This window comes from Microtus oregoni, unplaced genomic scaffold, assembly GCF_018167655.1.
Source record: "Microtus oregoni isolate MIOR12 unplaced genomic scaffold, Mior012 000067F_002, whole genome shotgun sequence".
NCBI lineage: Eukaryota > Metazoa > Chordata > Mammalia > Rodentia > Cricetidae > Microtus > Microtus oregoni.
In genome coordinates, this window is record NW_024543955.1 from 48,501 (window position 1) to 68,427 (window position 19,927).

The 19,927-nt window shown below is 42.0% G+C and overlaps 1 protein-coding gene across 1 annotated transcript; it reads right to left on the reverse strand.

Annotated features, from left to right (window-relative positions):
• Positions 1-3,018: 3,018 nt before the first annotated feature.
• Positions 3,019-14,287, reverse strand: LOC121440330 (DNA-directed RNA polymerase III subunit RPC10). The gene is made up of 4 exons (XM_041641146.1): positions 14,203-14,287; positions 13,924-13,949; positions 5,488-5,575; positions 3,019-3,154 (listed from the first exon to the last, which is right to left on the reverse strand). Exons 1-4 carry the CDS (start codon positions 14,285-14,287, stop codon positions 3,027-3,029), a joined length of 327 nt encoding a protein of 108 aa, XP_041497080.1. The 3' UTR covers positions 3,019-3,026.
• Positions 14,288-19,927: the final 5,640 nt, after the last annotated feature.

Sequence of the window (19,927 nt, forward strand, 5' to 3'; positions counted from 1 at the left end):
TCTGAGTGCCTCTAAGCACCGTCCCCAGAAGAGGAAAAAGGCATAATAATTTTTTTAAAATAGGCAAATTACGTCTGGTTGTGAAAACTCCAGCTAAGGGCTGTGAATTCTAAAGCAATAAAGGTGGAGTACACAGTCTATAATCATCTTATATAGAGATTTCAATTGAGAATGTTAACACTGATGAACCACACTAACCAGATGACCTTAATTTGACTTTTCCCAGTTGTAAACCTAAAACTCAAAGAGATAGTAAGGTTTCTTTTTGACATTCAAAAGTTATGTCTTAACCCCTTGTAACCTGGTATATTAAGAACAGCTTGAACCCTTGTCATCTATGGACTCATCCAATGATTTCATTTAACAAATACAAAAAAGGATAAGTAGGGGTAAAACTTCACTGAACAATTCTCTTAAAAAGCCACCCAAATTAAATAAAAACACTTTACTTAGTGAGATAACCCGGACCCAAAAAGATGAATATGGTATGTACTCACTCTAAGTGGATTCTAGCCATAAATAAAGGACATTGAACCTGTAATTTGTGATCCTAGAGAAGCTAAATAAGGTGAACCCAAAGAAAAACATATATATATATATATATATATATATATATATATATATATATATATATATATATTTATCCTCCTGGATATTGGAAGTAGACAAGATTGCCAGGCAAAAGTTGGGAGCATGGGTGTGGGGGTGGGGGGAAGGGGAGATGGGGAGAGAGAAGGGAGAAAGGGAGGATTGGGCAGAGCTTGGGGGAATGGGATGGTTGGGATGGAGGAAAGGTGGATATGGGAGCAGGGAAGTAGATATCTTAATTATGGGAGCCATTTTAGGGTTGGCAAAAGACTTGACTCTAGAAGGGTTCCCAGGTGCCCAAGGAGATGTCCCCAGCTTGTTCCTTGGGCAGCAGAGAGGGTGCCTGAACTGGCCTTATCCCATAGCCACACTGATGAATATCTTGCATATCACCATAGAACCTTCATCAGATGATGGATGGAGATAGAGACAGAGACCCACATTGGAGCACTGGACTGAGCTCCCAAGGTCCAAATGAGGAGCAGAAGGAGGGAGAACATGAGCAAGAAAGTCAGGAATGTGAGGGGTGCATCCACCCACTGAGACAGTGGGACTGATCTAATGGGAGCTCACCAAGACCAGCTGGACTGGTACTGATGGAGCATGTGATCAAACCAGACTCTCTGAATGTGGCTGACAATGAGGGCTGACTGAGAAGCCAAGGACAATGACACTGGGTTTTGATTCTACTGCATGGACTGGCTTTGTAGGAGCCTAGTCTGTTTGGATGCTCACTTTCCTAGACCTGGATGGAATGGGGAGGACCTTAGACTTCCCACAGGGCAGGGAACCCTGACTGCTCTTAGGACTGGAGAGGGAGAGGGAGGAGGAGGAGTGGGGTAAGTGAGAGGAAAATGGGAGGAGGTGGAAATTTTTAATAAAGAAAAAAAAGCCACCCAAATCATAAACATGGCTATTATTAAGACACTTGACTTACTTTATACCTAGTTGTCCTGAGAATATTTTGTGGCGTGGTCCAGAATCCCAGCATCAATGACAAAAATTCACTGAAAGAACTGGGGCTGAGACAGGCAGCAGCATACAACCTATCTTCTCTTCCAACTCCTGCTGCCACTGACAGGATAGCCTGGACCTCCCAATACTCCTGCTTTGGCCTCTCAAGTGGTAACACTGCATGTCTGTCACCCTTGGGTAGCATTTTAAATTACTGCTAGATATTGCCTCATTGTCCCGAGAAACTGTTGTACCAACTTCTATTCTCACCAGCCTTGTGAGAATGTCTTAACCCTTACCAACAGTAAAAATGATCACTCTCCCCCACACCTCTGTCATTCAGTACCAAGGACTGAGCCCAGAACTTGCCATATGCTAGGCAAGTGATCTAATATCCAAATACATCTCATTCAAAGACTATGTGGCTCTCCTTTGTAACAGAGTTAGTAAAAGGAGATAATCTACAAAGTTCTAAAGGCTTGAAAATAACCGCAGATCAAAGATTTCGAAATCAGCTTTTGTTTGTGAATTATTCACCCACACCACTATTTAAGGACTTTGAAAACATTAGATGTGTTATGTTCATAGGAGGATACTGTTATTTTAGATTTCCTTACTATCTGCATTATTTATCATGTATATGACTGTCCAGTTGCATGGAGGGACCAGAGCTTCCATCATAGAAAAATATGTCCACTATATAGAATAATCTCACTAGTAATTCTAGCAAATAAGTAACTTTTCTAAATTTATTGAGATTTTAATAGGTTTTTGAATGTGGTTCAAACACAGACTTTTGTAAGTGCTAGGCATAGGCTCTATTGTGGTCCTTTCTCCCTAGCTGGAAATAGAAAATATTTTTGGTTACTTTTAAATTCATATCAACATCATTCAGAAAATCCAAATAACAGATGTTTGTTTAGTTATTAATCATACAAGCTGTATCATGTCAGTCCTGAATTTAAATGTGCTTTTCAATGATTTTATGGATATTTTTATAATTGTTCTAGAGAGAAAATTAAAAATTATCTTAAAAATTAAATGGCTGGAGATATAGCTCAGTTGACTGAGTTACTTGTCTGTACTCATGAGGTTCAGAGTTCAATCCCCAGCACTGCATAGAATGAATATAGTTCACATGCCTATCATCCTAATACTTCTGAGTCAGTGGCAAGAAGAATAGGAGGTTCAAGATTATCCTTGGCTATAAACCAAGTTTCTAGTTCTAATGGTAGTAAGGAAATATCAACTACCCACTATATAAATACAAAGGATGAAGGAATAGAACCTGAAGCCAAGTGAATATCCTCATGTGTATTTATTTCCCAAGGACCCGAGGCCCCTGTGCATTAAGGTCTTTATCTGCTGACCTACAGATGACCTGTTTCACCCTGGTCCTCCACCACTGAAGAGTTAGCTTCCTATCACACAGCAGAGACCTTCAGCACACAACATTCAGAGCTACAGCTGGGTAAGTCCTGCCCTTAGTCTCTCCAGCGATGTCCACACTGAGCATTGCAGCACTTGTAGAAGGTGGTCATTGGCTCATCTGCGGAACGGGTCTGAAGCTGCATGAAATAGGCACGGGGATGTTCACATTTTGGACATGGCTCTGACAAAGAGAAAAACAAGTCATCCACATTACACAAATACTGTTAAGTATGGGTAAATATCTCATCCCCGCATTCATCCAGACTACTTTGCCAATGGTAAATTTGCCAATAGCAACATCCTACCCACAGCACACCAATACTAGGGGGACTGGAGAGACTGTGACTTTGAAAGCACCTCCATAGTATCACTTTCTTTCTCAAATTTTATTGAAGACTGGCTGGAAGCATAGCATGGGAAGGGTCTTTTATAGTCTGTTTTGTGGGGCTATAACAAAAATACCTGCCCAGTGTGGTAGCACACAGCTATAAAACCAGCATTTAAGAGACTGAGACAAGAGGCTTGCTATAAGGCCAGCCTGGGCAACATAACAAGAGTCTATCTCAAAAATAAACAAATAGATTTAAAAAAAAATTAACCCCCTACTCATTTTCCATTTTCAATGGTTTTTTTTTTTTAAGATTTATTTATTTATTATGTGTACGGCATTCCTTCCATGTATGCCCGCAGGCCAGAAGGGGGCGCCGGATCTCATTATAGATGGCTGTGAGCCACAATGTGGTTGCTGGGAATTGAACTCAGGACCTCTGGAAGAGCAGTCAGTGTTCTTAACCACTGAGCCATTTCTCCAGTCCTCATTTTCAAGGTTTTTGTTGTTTGCTTTTATAAAACAAGTTCTTGGAGTTGGCCTCAAGGTCACTAGGTAGCCAAGATGACCTTTAGCTCCTGATTATTTCAGTCCCCACCTCCCAAGCTGTACTAGCACACCTAGCTAATTCTAACTTTTAACATAAAATTGTATATTTCCTTATAGAGAAAAAGACTGCTAATCACACATGTGCCTTCCTTCTCAAACAGATAATATTTAGGGCCCTATTCTTTCTTTCCATTATCACATTTAAGTCTATCAAACACAAATCTTTTAATTTTTAAAAATTATTTTATGTGTATGTTTTGTTAGTAAGTATTCTATGAACCATGGATGCCAGTAGAGGACACTGGATCAAGATGGAAACCACCGAGTCATTTCTCCAGCCCTACTTTTTCTGTTTGTTTTTCAAGACAGGATTTCTCTATATAGTTTGGAGCCTGTAGACCAGGCTGGCCTCAAACTCACAGAGATCTATTTGTCTCTGTCTCTTGAGTGCTGGCACCACCCAGCTTCCCCAAAACTATTTACTGATTGACAGATTGATTGAGATAGGGTTGAGAGTACTGGCTTACATGCTTGAGCCACCATACTTCACTTCCAGCTATAAAACTTTTAAATCCATATAGAATAAAAAAGACCAGAGATGATCATTTTTTCAATAGTGGTATTTGAAAATACATACAACAGAGTTCTCCTAAGAAGCCTATACCTACGAGAGCATGGATGACTGCCCTCTATGTATCTCTCTGCCCCTCTCAACAACCATCAATATTTAAGTTGAAACCAACACTGAAACTTTTTTGTAATAAACTCCGAATTTGCTTCAAAAAGAGAATATATACCAGATTTTTATACTGGTCTAATCTGACCTGGAGAATCGAAATGAAACAATGGAGTGGGTATCAGTATGGTGATTTTCCTTTCAGAATATCTTTCCTTGAAAGAACCTACTTTAAATTTTTTAACACACGCCTTTTAAACCTAGAACTTGAGCCGGGCGGTGGTGGCGCACACCTTTAATCCCAGCACGTGGGAGGCAGAGGCAGGCAAATCTCTGTGAGTTCGAGACCAGCCTGGTCTACAAGAGCTAGTTCCAGGACAGGCTCCAAAGCTACAGAGAAACCCTGTGTCGAAAAACCAAAAAAAAAAAAAAAAAAAAAAAAACCACCTAGAATTTGGCAGGAAGGCAGGTGAATCATCTAAGTTCGAGGCCAGCATGGTCTACAGAGGAGGTCCAGGACACACAGGGCTACACAAAGAAATCCTGTCTCAAAAAAAAAAATCCACAAAAAACAAAAATCAAACAAACAAAAAAGTTTTAATGCCTTGCTTAGAGTTTAAAGAACGACTACATTGTAACTAAAACATATCATCAAATACTTCCTGTAGTGGCAAACACAAGCTATTTGTAATTACTGATATTTGCCATTATTTATATTTCCTTAAATTCTTTCATACTTACTGGGGGAGAGTGGAAAACAACTTTTCATGAATCAGCTATCTGAGCTCCAAGGATCAAACTCAGGTTGACAGATTTGGCAACAAGAGCTTTTACCCGCTAAACCATGTCATTGGTCATAATAATATAAAGGGTTGTATTATAATAAATGCATTATTATTAAAGATAATAAGTAATAATAAACAGGGTTGAGTCACTGGCTTTGTAATGGAAAACTTCCCACCTGCAGTGGAGTCCACGTTCTCCCAGGCAGCTGCTCCCCCAAGCACATCATCCACCTCTTTCAGCTTTGGATACTTTCGGTTTGTTACCTGACAAAAATAAACCAAAGATTTCAAGTAATCATACAGTTTAAAAGGTGGGACACCAAACCATAACCCCTCTCCAGCATTTCCTCTACATGGTAAATGGATACAAAATTTATCTTCTTCAGAGAGCACCAAAAGCCATTAAAATGTTGGGGTTTTATGACTGGGATGTTCCCAAAACAACCCAGAGGTCCAATGTCAGAGCCCTCTAGAGACTGGAGGAAACACCAGGCAGAGCAGGAAGAAGAGTTGAGTTAAACCCTACTCTTTTCTCATACCCCTAAAACACCTAATAATCCAATATGAAAGACACAAAATAAGCCTAGCAGTATCATTTATCTGGGTATCCCAGCATTCCCCGGGGACACATTTGGCTGCTTTCCTAAATTTAGCAGTCAATCTCTCAAACTTCGAAACTAAGTCACCATTCATCTTATCACAAATCCAGACTCTAAACTCCATATAGCTCTAGGAAAGTGCAAACATTAAGAATGAGGGTGGTGGTGGCGCACGCCTTTAATCCCAGCACTCGGGAGGCAGAGGCAGGCGGATCTCTGTGAGTTCAAGGCCAGCCTGGACGACGAGAGCTAGTTCCGGGACAGAGAAACCCTGTCTCGAAAAACCAAAAAAAAAAAAAAAAAAAAAAAGAATGAGGTGTCACCAAGGCCTGGTGATGCCATCTGCAATCACAGAACTCCGGACACCAAGGTAAGGAGGAACAAGAGCCGAAAGGTAAACAAAACACCAAGGGCTGAAAACCAGCTTTCTGAGTTCCGATCCTGGGAAAAAGATAACAGGAATGAGGATAAACTGGGAGAACTGGATTGTGGTTTGTTTACTTAATTTTCATATATATATGGGCCATGCAGCCCAGGTGAACCTTGAACTTATTCTCCAGCCACAGCCTCCCCAAGTGATAGTGAAAGACCCCAGTGCTGGGCAGTCTTTCAGGCTGAGGAGACCCTCCCAAGGAACAGCGAGTCACTCTTCGGATGCAAATAGCAAGAGGCTTTATTTAATACACAGGTACCTGGGGCGGCTTAGTCTCTCGGAAGACAAGCGCGCGCCTGCAGACTGGGGGAAGGTCTTTTTATAGGAAAGAGGGCAGCAGAAGCAGATTACAGAAGCAAATGCATCGTTAGTGGTCAGTTGGAATGGGGCAAGGGGCACAGGTGGTTTTTCCTCTCCCAGCACAGATGTATGGGAACAGACATCCTGTTAATTGATGTCCTGTCCTAATCTATGGATATAAAGATCCTGTTTTGCAGCCAGGGACCCTGACCTTACTCTGCACTTACAGTCGTTCGTCAAAAGCTTTGTGAAATGACGTTACAGCAGATAAGCTGGGATCTTTCATAGGGGGAGTTGTCTTCTTCTGTGAATTACTGACATTCTAAGTTGGGCACATGTGCTGACTATAGGCATCCCGTTTCCCTAAGCAAACGGGATGTTCTCATTAGAGCAGGCCAGCTGCGGGTTCCTTATCGCTTGGGGCCAGGTGGCTGACCGGCTGACCGCAGATATCTCGCCTGGCTTCTACGCCCTTGCTTTCAAGTCGAACTTCCCTGCTCTAATTACTTGCGTTGCTCCAAAGTTTAAGCCTTGCAAAATGGCATTACTGCTGCTTAGTGAGTGGGGGTCTTTCATTCCCCCCTTTTTTTTTTATCATGGATTTAATCATAAATTCATGTGTTTAAAGACCTCTACGTCATTCTGCTTTAATATCTGATATTGCTGGGAGAGTACCATGGTTTGGATAACTGAAAGTCTGTCTTTTATAAATTGCACCAGGCGATTTAAAATGTAAGGGCCGATTGTAAAGATAAGAAGTAAAATAAGTAGGGGCCCAGCTATAATGGAAATTAAGGCTTTTAACCATGGTGATTTATTAAACCATCCTTTAAAATATCCTTGTTGAGAAGATAGTAGAACATCTCTAGGGTTTGCAGAATAGCTCTTAGCAAAACTATCTGAATGAGGCTTGAAAGTAACTACATGGTAGACATTGTGAACCACTGTAGACCCGAGAATAGCACCCAACATTGTGGCAATAATAGTCTATTGACTACAAAGAGCTTAACTCAGCCCTAAGAAACACATGGATGCCTTCTCCTAAGAGGCAAGTTTAGTATTATGAAGACAAATCTCTTTTGCTGTAGACACCGGGAGTGTTGTTCCTCAGCTCCAGAGAATGTGCCGGAGAAGTCAGTTTCGGTCCAGCTGGCACCACATGGCATTTACGAGTTTCCATTGCATCCCGTAGCATCAGCTTTATCCAAATGTACAGGGTTGTGTCCATTGTGAGAACTTTAACAAACAATGAGAGAAAATGCAATACAGGATGACAAATGTTTAAAACAAAACAGAAAGCCCTAAAGCCAGAGGACAGCCAATGAGGACATAAATATCTTTTTGAGACTGACCTTACCCAGGCTTCACATTTGTAAGTACAGCATCAAAAAGTTTTAACATCCCATTGATATCTATTTTATTATATATTAAATTACATCTGTTTACCTTTTGAAAGTCATATCATTTTATAACCCCATAGATTAAAACAAGATTTTCCTGTAGAAAAACAAAACCTGTCAAGAGGTAAGGAGGCTTTAGGTGTGTTTGCTTCTCTCTGCAGTTATCTGCACAAAACGGTCTGATCTGGAAAAGTCTCAAACTGTACTAAATAATTCCTGTCAATAGGTCCCAGACACACAAAGGAGGAACAGAACAGAATTGTCTTTTGCTTCTGCTGTCTGATATTATGCTTCAAAAGACATTAAAAATGAGCAGAGCCCTGTGGGTTTCTGACTTTAGGAAAGAAGAGCCTTAAAGGTGATGTAAGCCCATCTTACAGCAGATGTGCCTGCCCTGTGCAAGCCTTGAGCTCAGGATTCCATCATCAAGGTCAACCATTGCCGGCAGATACATGAGCAGCAGCTAACTAGCCAGGCAACAGAGCTAGTGGCAACGATGCCGGGGTGTTTTGAACCCAGAACAGGACAGGAGGGAGGGAGGTCTGTCCAGTCATTTTTGCTGGTCTCCAGGGCCAATTATATCAATTTGTTTTTTTAGAATCTTACTTATCCTATCCATCTGACCTGAGCTTTGAGGTTGGTAAGCTTAAGTTCTAATTGATCCCCAATGTCTTGGCCACACCCTAACTTGCCTGGGCAACAAAGGCAGGCCTATTATGGGACATGATTATCTTGGCCATCCCAAACCTTAGGATGATTTTTTTTTTTTTTTGATCTTCTTAGCCATTACATTGGGTGTCTCAATCTTGGTCAATGTATGATGGCTATCTTCTTTGGCAAATGCGTGGCCTCCTGGAGGCTCAAAATTTCCGCAGATGTCAACAGTCCTTTTTGTCTGTATATTGCTTTATATATATATATATATATAGGTGAGGGCAAAAGCATACCTGCTGTTAGTATAGACGTTTCCTCTGCCATCTGTAGAGCTTGTATCAAAGCCACAAGTTCAGCGTTCTGGTCGGGCCACCATCCCTGAAGGGAGGCTACTGGCCCAGATCATTTGCTTCCTGTCCACCAATGTTGCCCCCGCCTTCCGCTTACCTTCGGTCTTCTGTACCTGCTTAGCTCGGACCGCCAGCCTTGTACCCCTGGCAAGCTTCACCCTCATTTTCGGCTCTGCCTGGCACAGCTTAGCCTGCCATTTTGCCATTCGCCTGTCCTTTAGGCAGATGCTGGTAGGATCCATAGTCCATCGACGTCAGCCCAGCACAGGAGCAGTAGTCTGGCACAGGAGGGCACCTGTGGTAGCATGGTGACTGCTGTATCGCAGTCTGACATGGGTGAGGGGAGCAAGACTGTAGAGTGAGCAGTCAGGGCTCATGCAGGCTTTAGAGCAAGCACAGCATCAAGGCAGTTGCTAGGAGGTGAGGATTTCTTCAGCGGTGAAGGCAGGGAGAGGTGGTCATCCTGGTGAGGAGGGCGTGGTAGAGGCAGAGGCAGACAAGCAGCCTGTGTCTCCTGCAGAACTGAAAACAGCAGCGAAAGCAAAAGTCCCTCGTTTGGTCAACAAAAGGCTTTGGTCATACATTCAGAAGTGACCAGGGAGGAACGAGTCATTTATTTGTCGTTTTCCCAAATTTATAGTTCGTAAGGTGTCCAATTTGTATTCTTTACTCAGTTCCAGTGTCCCTCTTTATCTGTCTTTGATCTTCTGTTGCCCAGGCTCCTAATCTGTCTGAGTCCTATCTTTCTTTTGCTTCCTGCCTCTCTCTCTCTCTCTCTCTCTCTCTCTCTCTCTCTCTCTCTCTCTCTCTCTCTCTCTCTCTCTCTCTTTTTCTCTCTCTCTCTTTTGTGGCTACTGCTGTCTGCTGACCTTCAGAGGTTGGGTAAAATGCCTGTAAACTTTCATTAATCATTTAAGGAACACAGATTTTAACTGGCCCCTGGAGAACCTCTCTTATCTCGGCTGAATTAGTGGGGTGCCTTGCAGCCCCCGCCTGAGATTTGCCATGAGCCCAGCATTTTGACTGTCAGTTTCTCCCTTTAGAAGAATGAAGATAGATCCATATTTTTCTCTATGCACAAAACTGAAATCCAAACAAATTAAAGACCTTAACATAAAACCAACAATATTGAACCTTTTATAGAAGGAAAAAAGTTTAAAATTTATTTTAGCAAAGGATATAATCAACAGAACGTAATATCAACCTGTAGAATGGGGAGGTATCATGAGACATATAAGGAACTTAGGAACTTAATCCTCATTAGTACAATTACGTCACAGACCAAAACTGTAAATTCTCAACAAATGAACTTGAAGTGACTGAAAGATATTTAAAATTTGTTTAAATACAACATCCTTAATCATCAGGGAAATGCAAATTAAACAATTTTGAGGTTTTATCTTATTCTTGTAAAACTGACCAAGATTAAAAATATCATTTGACAATTTATGCTTACAGCTACTTTGAACATTAGCATGGTGGACTTTCAAAATTAGATAACATATTACCTTAAAAACTTAGCGACATCCTTTATATTATCATTGACAGAATCTGAAAACAACTCAAAATGCACCTTTTTTATATTAATAATAAATGAGAATCTTCGCCATGTTTTTTTTTTAATAGCCATAAACATTATAAAGAGTCAAAAGGACCATTTTAACTCAACCTCATCATTTAGTAACACCCCCTTTGCCATTGTAGTGGGGTGAGAGGCTTTAGCAGATCTTTGTCTTGTGGGGCAACTCAGGGCCCCCACCTTATCACAAGCATTGTGAGCAGACAAGTGTTAAATTCAGATCTAAACATGGGCTGGCTTAGAAGCTCAGCTGGGCTGTTCATATGGCCTCGGCCCTGTGCCAGGCCTTCTACAGCAATAGTTCTTGAAGACAGTGTAGTCCTGCATCCATCTAAACAGAACTGGGAATTTACTTTTCTTCTAGACACACTGCATAGTAGTTTTTTTTTTTTTTCAAATAGCATATTATTTTAAAGTGACTTAATTTAATTTTCCCAATTTTTAAACCAGAGGCTTTTACCTGGATGCAGCACATGATGACTGGTATAGAGCATCCCCAGAAGACAGATGTTATTAGGGCTGGCAGGCCCTTTTAATGTCAGCTTATTCCATTAGCTACTACTCCTGAATCCACACTTATCATTTATCAACAGCCACAGGGAAATTTACTTGCAATCTCTTGCCCTACTGCCAAAATGGAAAGGTCCAGGTTCTTTAGGGGACCTTTGCTTTTTAATAGGGTATCCGACCCCAGAGAAATAGCCTACTGCAGGTTCCCAGGCTTAGTTCTGTGACCCTGGCGCTAGCACCAGCTATTTCCCCTGGGCAAGGGCCACAGATCTTTAGTACAAGGTTTTACATGGCATTTGCAGATGGGGGCTGCCATTCAGTCTCTAGCACCTTATTTTCTAGGGAAAACAAGCCTTCTCCACAGGGAACCCCACTGGGGATCCTCCCAGGACCTGGCTTCAGCCTCAGCTCTGTCCACAGTGAGCTCCTAGTTGTATAGCACAAGCTTCCCACATCCCATCTCTATACTCACAGCAATCTAGCAGCTTTTCTCTGAATGGGATTCCAGAGGCCCCAGGAGGCATTCCCTCCAGGGAACTTGTGAGGTCAGAATTGGTCCACTCAGTTCCTCTTAGCCCTCACACTGCCAGTAGCAGCTGGGAAGGCCTTTGCATTGGCTGTAGGGGGAGGGAACACCTTGGACTGTCTAAGGCAGCCCTCCTCCCCCAGTCCTCCCGTGCGGTGCTGGTGGACTTCAGGTCAGCAAGGGAGGACGTCATTTTCAGCACAGGGATTTCAGGGGGGGCCACGGCTGCCCCCTTCTCTGACTCGGGCCAGGGTTGCTGCCTTGCCCCGCCCTGCGTCCTGCTGAGAGGTTTGCTCAGAGCTGGAGCCAGTTGCCCCGCCTAGGCCTGGCTCCAGGCTGTGCCTCAGGAGATCACAGTCCTGTTCCCTCCCCCCTCGCGACAGCAAGCAGGGCAGTTCAGCAGCAGAGCCTAGAGAAGTAAAGGAAGGGCAGACTGTCTGCATTTCTTTTGGATTTTCCTAGAGTTAGGGTCAAAGAGATGGTTACTTACTGCCCCATGGTACCAGATTTAGACTCGAGTACAAACAGATATACAAAACAAAGAACATATTAAGCACAAAAATACACAGACAATACAGATGCGCGGGCGCGGTTTCGGCATAATGCCGAAAGCAAAATTTCAGACGGAGACTCTGAGGATCCGGATTCCTCGTCTCCCAGAAGAATCACGTACCCTTCGGACTGTGGGGGTGCCCCGAACAATCCTATTCGGTAAGGATTCACAGAGTTACCGATGGGCCAGGCACCACATCCGGCCCCCAGATGCCTCTGAGACGTCTCCCAGGGCTGCGGTCGGGAGTGAGAGCCCGTCGGCTCCTCCGCGGTCCGCCCGATACAGATCTAGTCAGCCAACTAGTACAGAGTCAGTCGCAAGCGCAAACACAGAAACACCGAAACACGGATACACTGAAACACTGATATTCAGGGGAAACAATCGCTGGCCAGCTTACCTCCCGGTGGTGGGTCGGTGATCCCTGGACAGGAGTCTCCAGATCTCGGTGGGACCTCCAAATGAAAGACCCCAGTGCTGGGCAGTCTTTCAGGCTGAGGAGACCCTCCCAAGGAACAGCGAGTCACTCTTCGGATGCAAATAGCAAGAGGCTTTATTTAATACACAGGTACCTGGGGCGGCTTAGTCTCTCGGAAGACAAGCGCGCGCCTGCAGACTGGGGGAAGGTCTTTTTATAGGAAAGAGGGCAGCAGAAGCAGATTACAGAAGCAAATGCATCGTTAGTGGTCAGTTGGAATGGGGCAAGGGGCACAGGTGGTTTTTCCTCTCCCAGCACAGATGTATGGGAACAGACATCCTGTTAATTGATGTCCTGTCCTAATCTATGGATATAAAGATCCTGTTTTGCAGCCAGGGACCCTGACCTTACTCTGCACTTACAGTCGTTCGTCAAAAGCTTTGTGAAATGACGTTACAGCAGATAAGCTGGGATCTTTCATAGGGGGAGTTGTCTTCTTCTGTGAATTACTGACATTCTAAGTTGGGCACATGTGCTGACTATAGGCATCCCGTTTCCCTAAGCAAACGGGATGTTCTCATTAGAGCAGGCCAGCTGCGGGTTCCTTATCGCTTGGGGCCAGGTGGCTGACCGGCTGACCGCAGATATCTCGCCTGGCTTCTACGCCCTTGCTTTCAAGTCGAACTTCCCTGCTCTAATTACTTGCGTTGCTCCAAAGTTTAAGCCTTGCAAAATGGCATTACTGCTGCTTAGTGAGTGGGGGTCTTTCAATAGAATTATAGGCACGTACCAACAGCCAAAAAGGCTGGAATTTAAATAGGGTAGTCATTATTTTAAAAGATAAGGAGATAAAGGAAAAGGAAGAGAGAAACAGAGAGATATACACACACCCAAAAAAGAGAGAGGGGGGCGAGGAAGGGAGGGGGAGGGGGAGAGAGCAAAAAGAGCTACAAAAAGAACATAAAGATTTGAGATGAGAGGTGATAAGCGGACTGGAGTCTGGCACGCTGGGAACAGCGTGTGGGGACTGAAGGTTTTAAAAGCGTGGTTCAGCCTAGAGGTATGAACGGAAATTCTCGCAACTTTTTTGAGTGTCACAAAACGAGCAGCACAGAGCCGGAGGCAGAAATCTCTGTAGTAACCAAAAGAATGGCTTCGATTTGGTCGGAGCGACGCCACTGGATTAGCAACTGCTGGACTTGGGGAACCGCTGCTGCGAGAGACAAAAAACCTACCGCCCGCAGGAAGGTCTGAGCTCAGACAGCCAAGGAGGCGCTCGCCTCTGGTACTCACCTTGCGTGTGATATTATGCACGTAGGATTAAATGATTTATGAAATGTCACCTAGGTCTTCAATACCAAGTTAATCTGAATTTGGGAATATTAAATCATTTTTAATAAGCATGCTATCCTATGTACTAAATTGATTTTTTGACAATATACTTTTCTAAAAGGCACAGAGATGTACAAGGATTACGTATAAAACATGCTTATTAAATATAACATAGAAACTAGTTTTATTTAATTTTATAAAATAATTATTAAATATTATATATTAGTCTTTGCACGTAGGGGCAAGTGTTGCAGGCGAAGCGATGGCAACGCTGTCCTTCCTCCACAATCAGTCCGTTTCCGCAGCTCGGACAGAAAAGCAGCATTGCTCCAACTTCAACGTAAAGGTTCTCAATGTCTGGCGCTTCCACCGCCGCAGACGCCCCTTGGAATCGGTCATTGGTACGTTCCCAGAAGGCACTGAGGCGGGCAGCCTCGCACACGCCATTGGTCAACGCAGATAATCCTTCCCTAGCTTTCCGTACAGGGCCTGCGCGTGCGCACGGGGCTCTCTGCCTCAAACACCGGCTGTTGACCGGAGAAGGCTGCCGGCAGGCGGCCCTGAAGTACCCTGGATCGGAGGGAGGTACCGGGTGATGAGAAGAAACTGCCACACTGCCGTGGAAGGGTTCCAGGAGGGTCTCTGAGCCGGGACTGACAGGCAGAGCCTACCCAAATGTCTCAACTGCTGTCTGCCTAACGTATGGATCCGTTTAACCTTTTCTTCACCTGGTCTTAATTCTGTCATTTCACTTAGCTAGATTCAGCACTACAGACCAACTCTGACCTACAATACCAGCAGTTCCTCTCCACAGACCTCCAGCTGGTTCTTTTACTCGTTCCCATAGACTTCTTTACATTTCCCAGCTCTCGTTTCTCAGACCTCTTTGAAATAAATGCCTTTCCTCATCAATCCTCTGCAGTCAACCTACACGGGGGGGGGGGGGGGGGTGAGTCCTAGTTGCTTTGTTTTGTTGTTTTTTGTTAACTTTACACAAGTTAGTTATCTGGGAAGAGGAACCCCAACTGGCAAAATGTCTATCAGACTGACCTGTAGGTAAGTCTGTGGGCATTTTCTTGGACGTAAATTGATAGAAGAGGTCCTAGCGCATTGTGGGCAGTGTTACCACTAAACCAGTGTTCATGAGTGAAATAGGAAGGCAAGACGATAGAGCTGGATGGTTTAGCCTTTAAGAGCACTTGTTCTGCCCTGCAGTAATGGCACGCTCTTTTAATCCCAGCACTTGGGAGGCAGAGGCAGGTGGATCTCTTGAGGCCAGCCTGGTCTACAGAGTGAGTTCCAGGACAGCCAGGGATACACAGAGAAATCCTTTTGGGGGTTGTGGGGTGGAGAACTTGTTCTTGCAGAGGACAGAGATTCGATTCCCAGCACCCATAGGGTGGCGTCATAAATGTCCATAAAAACTTCAGTACCACAGGATCCAAAGCCCCTTCTGACCTCCATGTATGCCTATGGTACAAAAACATACACATAAACAAATTTCAAAACAAAATGGAAAAAAAAAAAGGAAAGCAATATAAGCAAGCAAGTAAGCAGCATTTCTCCATGGTCACTGTTTCAGTTTCTGCACTGGCTTCAATAAACAATGAACTATCATCTGTAAGCCAAACAAACCCTTTCTTCTCCAAATTGCTTTTTGTTCATGGTGTTTTATTACAGTAATAGAAACCTAAACAAATATACATACTGTGTGGCTTTTAATGTGTGATTTAAGAATAAGTTCTTTTTTTTATTTTTTATTTATTTATTTTTTTGTGGATTTTTTCAAGACAGTGTTTCTCCGTAGCTTTTTTGGTTCCTGTCCTGGAACTAGCTCTTGTAGACCAGGCTGGCCTCGAACTCACAGAGATCCGCCTGCCTCTGCCTCCAGAGTGCTGGGATTAAAGGCGTGCGCCACCACTGCCTGGCAAGAATAAGTTCTTTAATATTTTTAAAAACTTTTTGTCAGCCACGATTACCAAGGAAAACAGGAATACTTCACAGTTGCTTTCACTGAAACTGTTATATCTTGTGAATTTACTGTTATTAAATAAACTCTGACATTGTAAAGACATAAATATGTTTGTCTATGATTCTGATATGGCACAATCATGGCAACTGTGAAAATCATCTTACTAGGTGTGTATGAAATGCACTGTCTTAAAGATAGAAAGGTTAAATTTTACAACTAATTATTTTAATTTGATGTTTTATTTTTATTTTGCCTGCATGTATGTCTATGTACCTTGTGCACACAGTGAATGCAGAGGCCAGACAAGGGCATCAGATATCCTGGAACTGGAGTTAGTCAGTTGTGAACTAGAAATGCAGGTGCTAGAAATGGTCCTCTAAATATAAGAGCAGACAGAGCTCTTATTTTATTATTTTTATTATTTATTATTTTAATAAAGATGAATCTAGATGTTAAAAATTGCATAGTTATAGTAGTGTCTCTGAGCCTACTCCTAACATTATTCCCCGATTGCCTTCCATTTGCATGTCAGAGCTGGGAAAGAATGATTCATCACACATAGCTGTATATGTTCTCTCATCAGCCCAATGGTGAGCTCCAAGTCACATTCTCTAGGACACAAAAAAAAGTGTCGCTCAGATTCTTTGACAGGTTGGAAACTGACATGGGCATGATGGATTTTCATAAAGACAGAGTGAGGAGCTGTCATGAACCTGAAGTTCTACCATCTCAGTTCCAACTTTAGTTATGAGGAACTGACCTAAACTACGGCTGGATGGTAGAGAGTTACATACAGTGATAGCCTGGGCAGCATCAGGTGAAATCTACCATGTAGACACTGGAGGCCAGTGCTCAGCACCTGCACAAGGTCATTGGCTAATAAAGGCACTTCCCTGGCCCATTTTATTGGTTAGAGGATAGGTGGGAGGAGTAAACAGAAAAGGATACTGGGAGGAAGAGGAAGTGAGCTCAGAGTCTCCACAGCTCTCCTCTAGGGAGCAGACGCCTGAGAGAGACGCCATGCCCCGCTCCGGGCATGAAGCTCCGACCCAGGATGGACTAGGCTAGAATCTTCCCGGTAAGACCGGTTCTCACAGATTATTAGAGATGGGTTGATCGGTATGTGAGAATTAGCCAGTAAGGGCTAGGGCTAAAGGGCCAAGCAGTGATTAAATGAATACAATTTGTGTGTTGTTATTTCGGGGCATAAGCTAGCCGAGCGGGCGGCTGGGGTGCTGGGGAAGCAGCCCCGCCGCCCTTATTACTACACTCCTTGTACCCAAGTACTTACAGATGAGGGGGCTAAAGAGTGGAGCTTCCAGAGAAGGTCTCTGCTGGTAACTGTTTCTTTGAGGGATTCTTGATGGGATGATGAATTTGTGGGTTCTGATCAAGTCTGCATGTGGAAAATATAGGCAATGATGTGATTTCATAGTGGGAGACCTGGCTTGCTCCCTGGAAGAGTCAAATACTAGATCTGTTCATTAACTTGACAGTAAGGACAGGGTCCAGAACAAAGCTCTAATGCCTGCTGGACTTCTCCCACTAGTGATATCATTTCCTGTTCTTTATGCTACTAGGAACTGAGAAGCAGCTCAGTCAGGTGGGAGACCCATCATTATCTCATGCAAGGATTCTTGGCCAACAGTAGAAGTGTGAAAACAGGGTTAAGAAGAAATCTCTTTGGATGAGTGGACAGATATCAGCCTGCTGAGATACTTTAAGAGAATCACCACATAAATAATATTTCCTCTGAATCAAGCAAAAATAACAAGTATCTATATAAAAAGTATCCATATTAATCATTAAATTTTTTAAATATTATGGAGTGGTCAGAGTGTCAACTTGATTTTTCCATCAGTCTGGATATTTTAAAGGTTCTTAATATTGTTTTTTGTTAATTAAATGAAAACAGGCTCTTTTACAGACTCTTAGAATTATGTACTGTTTTGAAGGTAATCTGATGGATGATGGATTTTGATGGCCAATTTTAATCTAGCTTTGGGATGGCATCTGATAAACTCACTTCTACATGTGCTGGATATGCCAACACTAGGGTGTTTGCAGGTGTGGAATAATTACACAATGTAAAAAAAAAAAGGAACTGACATTTGGAACGTGTACAAACTGCAAGCCCACTGAACAGAATGGGATTTTAGCAAGATGTAAATGTAACCAATTCCATACTCAACACAGAAGCAATGCTGAGAATAAAATGTCTTAACTACTTTTTTATTGATTCACTTGAGTTCCCCATGTGTTTCATCTCATTGAAAAAAAAAAAACAGTGTTTCTAAAGTTCTTAGATTTTCGACTTTAAGTTGCACATTGGCAAATCTATTTTTATGTATACCTTTGATTCTTACATTAAAACAGAAGTCACATGTTTAAAAATAACCACTCCTTAAAACAAAAGCAGTTATCAATGTTGTTTACAATACAAATCCTGAAGACATTTGATTACATTAAGATTTAGTAGTCTAAAAAAGAATGTGGTACATTATACTAAATTCTGGCAACAAAGTGTGTTTACTCACAAGAAAATTCCAATTCTTCCCTGGTTCTATAAAGACCAATCTATTTCTCACATGTTATAACTCTATTCAATTGAATTATGATTTAAAATGCAGAGTGATAACAACTACAAAATATAAATACAAAATGCTAAGAAAAGTTTATCATGTAAAGGAAAATGTCTCATGCATTATAATTTTTTTAATCCAGCATAAAGGCAAATGTGGTTTTTCAAAATGCAGCCCACATTCAATCACAGGAAAAAATTCAGTCAAGCCACCTAATATACAGACTTTACAGATTTATTTAAATTTATGTTCAAAATTCCAGTAACAAAAGTCTACCTAACAATTAGAGTTAACATCAACTAAGATCTGCAAACCACAAACATTTGCAAGCCAAGTTAGAGCATGCAATTCTCTCTGAAAGAAAAGAAGTCTGACGTGGAGTTAAAAGGCAGGTAAAAACAACTATGAACTTTCTTTAAATAGCTTATATTTAAAGTAATGTAAGTGTACATTATATTTATAATATAGGGCAATATATGTTTTACCAACTATACATGCAGACTATACTGTGTGGTAAAATGATTCAACTTAAAAAAGAAAAAGAAAAAAGATCCAAAATATCCATTTAAGCTGGAGAAATCACAAATCAAACCTCTCCCTGCAAGTCATGTGAGGCTAACCTGAAATTAAATCATAAAATCTCAGTACTTAAATCCTAAATTAACACTCTAATTTGGGTTTATTGTTAACAATTTACACTATTCTTTTCTTTGGGTTAAAAAAGATTTTTTTTAAGAGCCAGCTTTTGGAATCAGCAATGTAACTTCAAGTCCTGCCCTCTGACAGCCAGAAAGGTTGCTTTTTAAAAAAAAATATTGATAGTTCTCAACACCAACACCCTGGAGATAATAAATTTCACAACTCACTGGGTTAAACTGCTCTAATGCAATGGAGCTAGTAAAATACATATATCTGTTCTTAAGAAAATTTACAAAACTAACAATTTTTTTCCAGAATTATAAAAGATAAAAATCTATGAATTGATACTCTAGTATGATCACAGAAAGATAGCAAACTAAAGTCAAGAAGTATGCAGGGAGGGGGCTGTCTGTAACACCCTGCAGTCTCTCTACTTGCTCTGAAAATTCCCCTTTAAATACCTTAGAAACCTGTTCTGGTCTTTGCAATTCAGTGACTAGTTTATCACTCACACATTTTTTTTAAGTAAGAAAAACTTGTTTTCTTTTTAGACTATCCTGTAAGAGATTACTTGATGGTGGTTCCTATCAAGTAACAGAGGGCATGAGGGAGAGAGGGTCAACTACTTAGAAGCCTTTGAAAATTTCAGAAAGACGTCTGGCAGTTTTATATTTTATTCCTCTTCCTCCTGCATCTCATTTTCTTTTCCTTTTAAAAATTTCAAGTTGATATTTCACATAAGATTTGATTAAAATAAGAGAGGCTTTCCAAC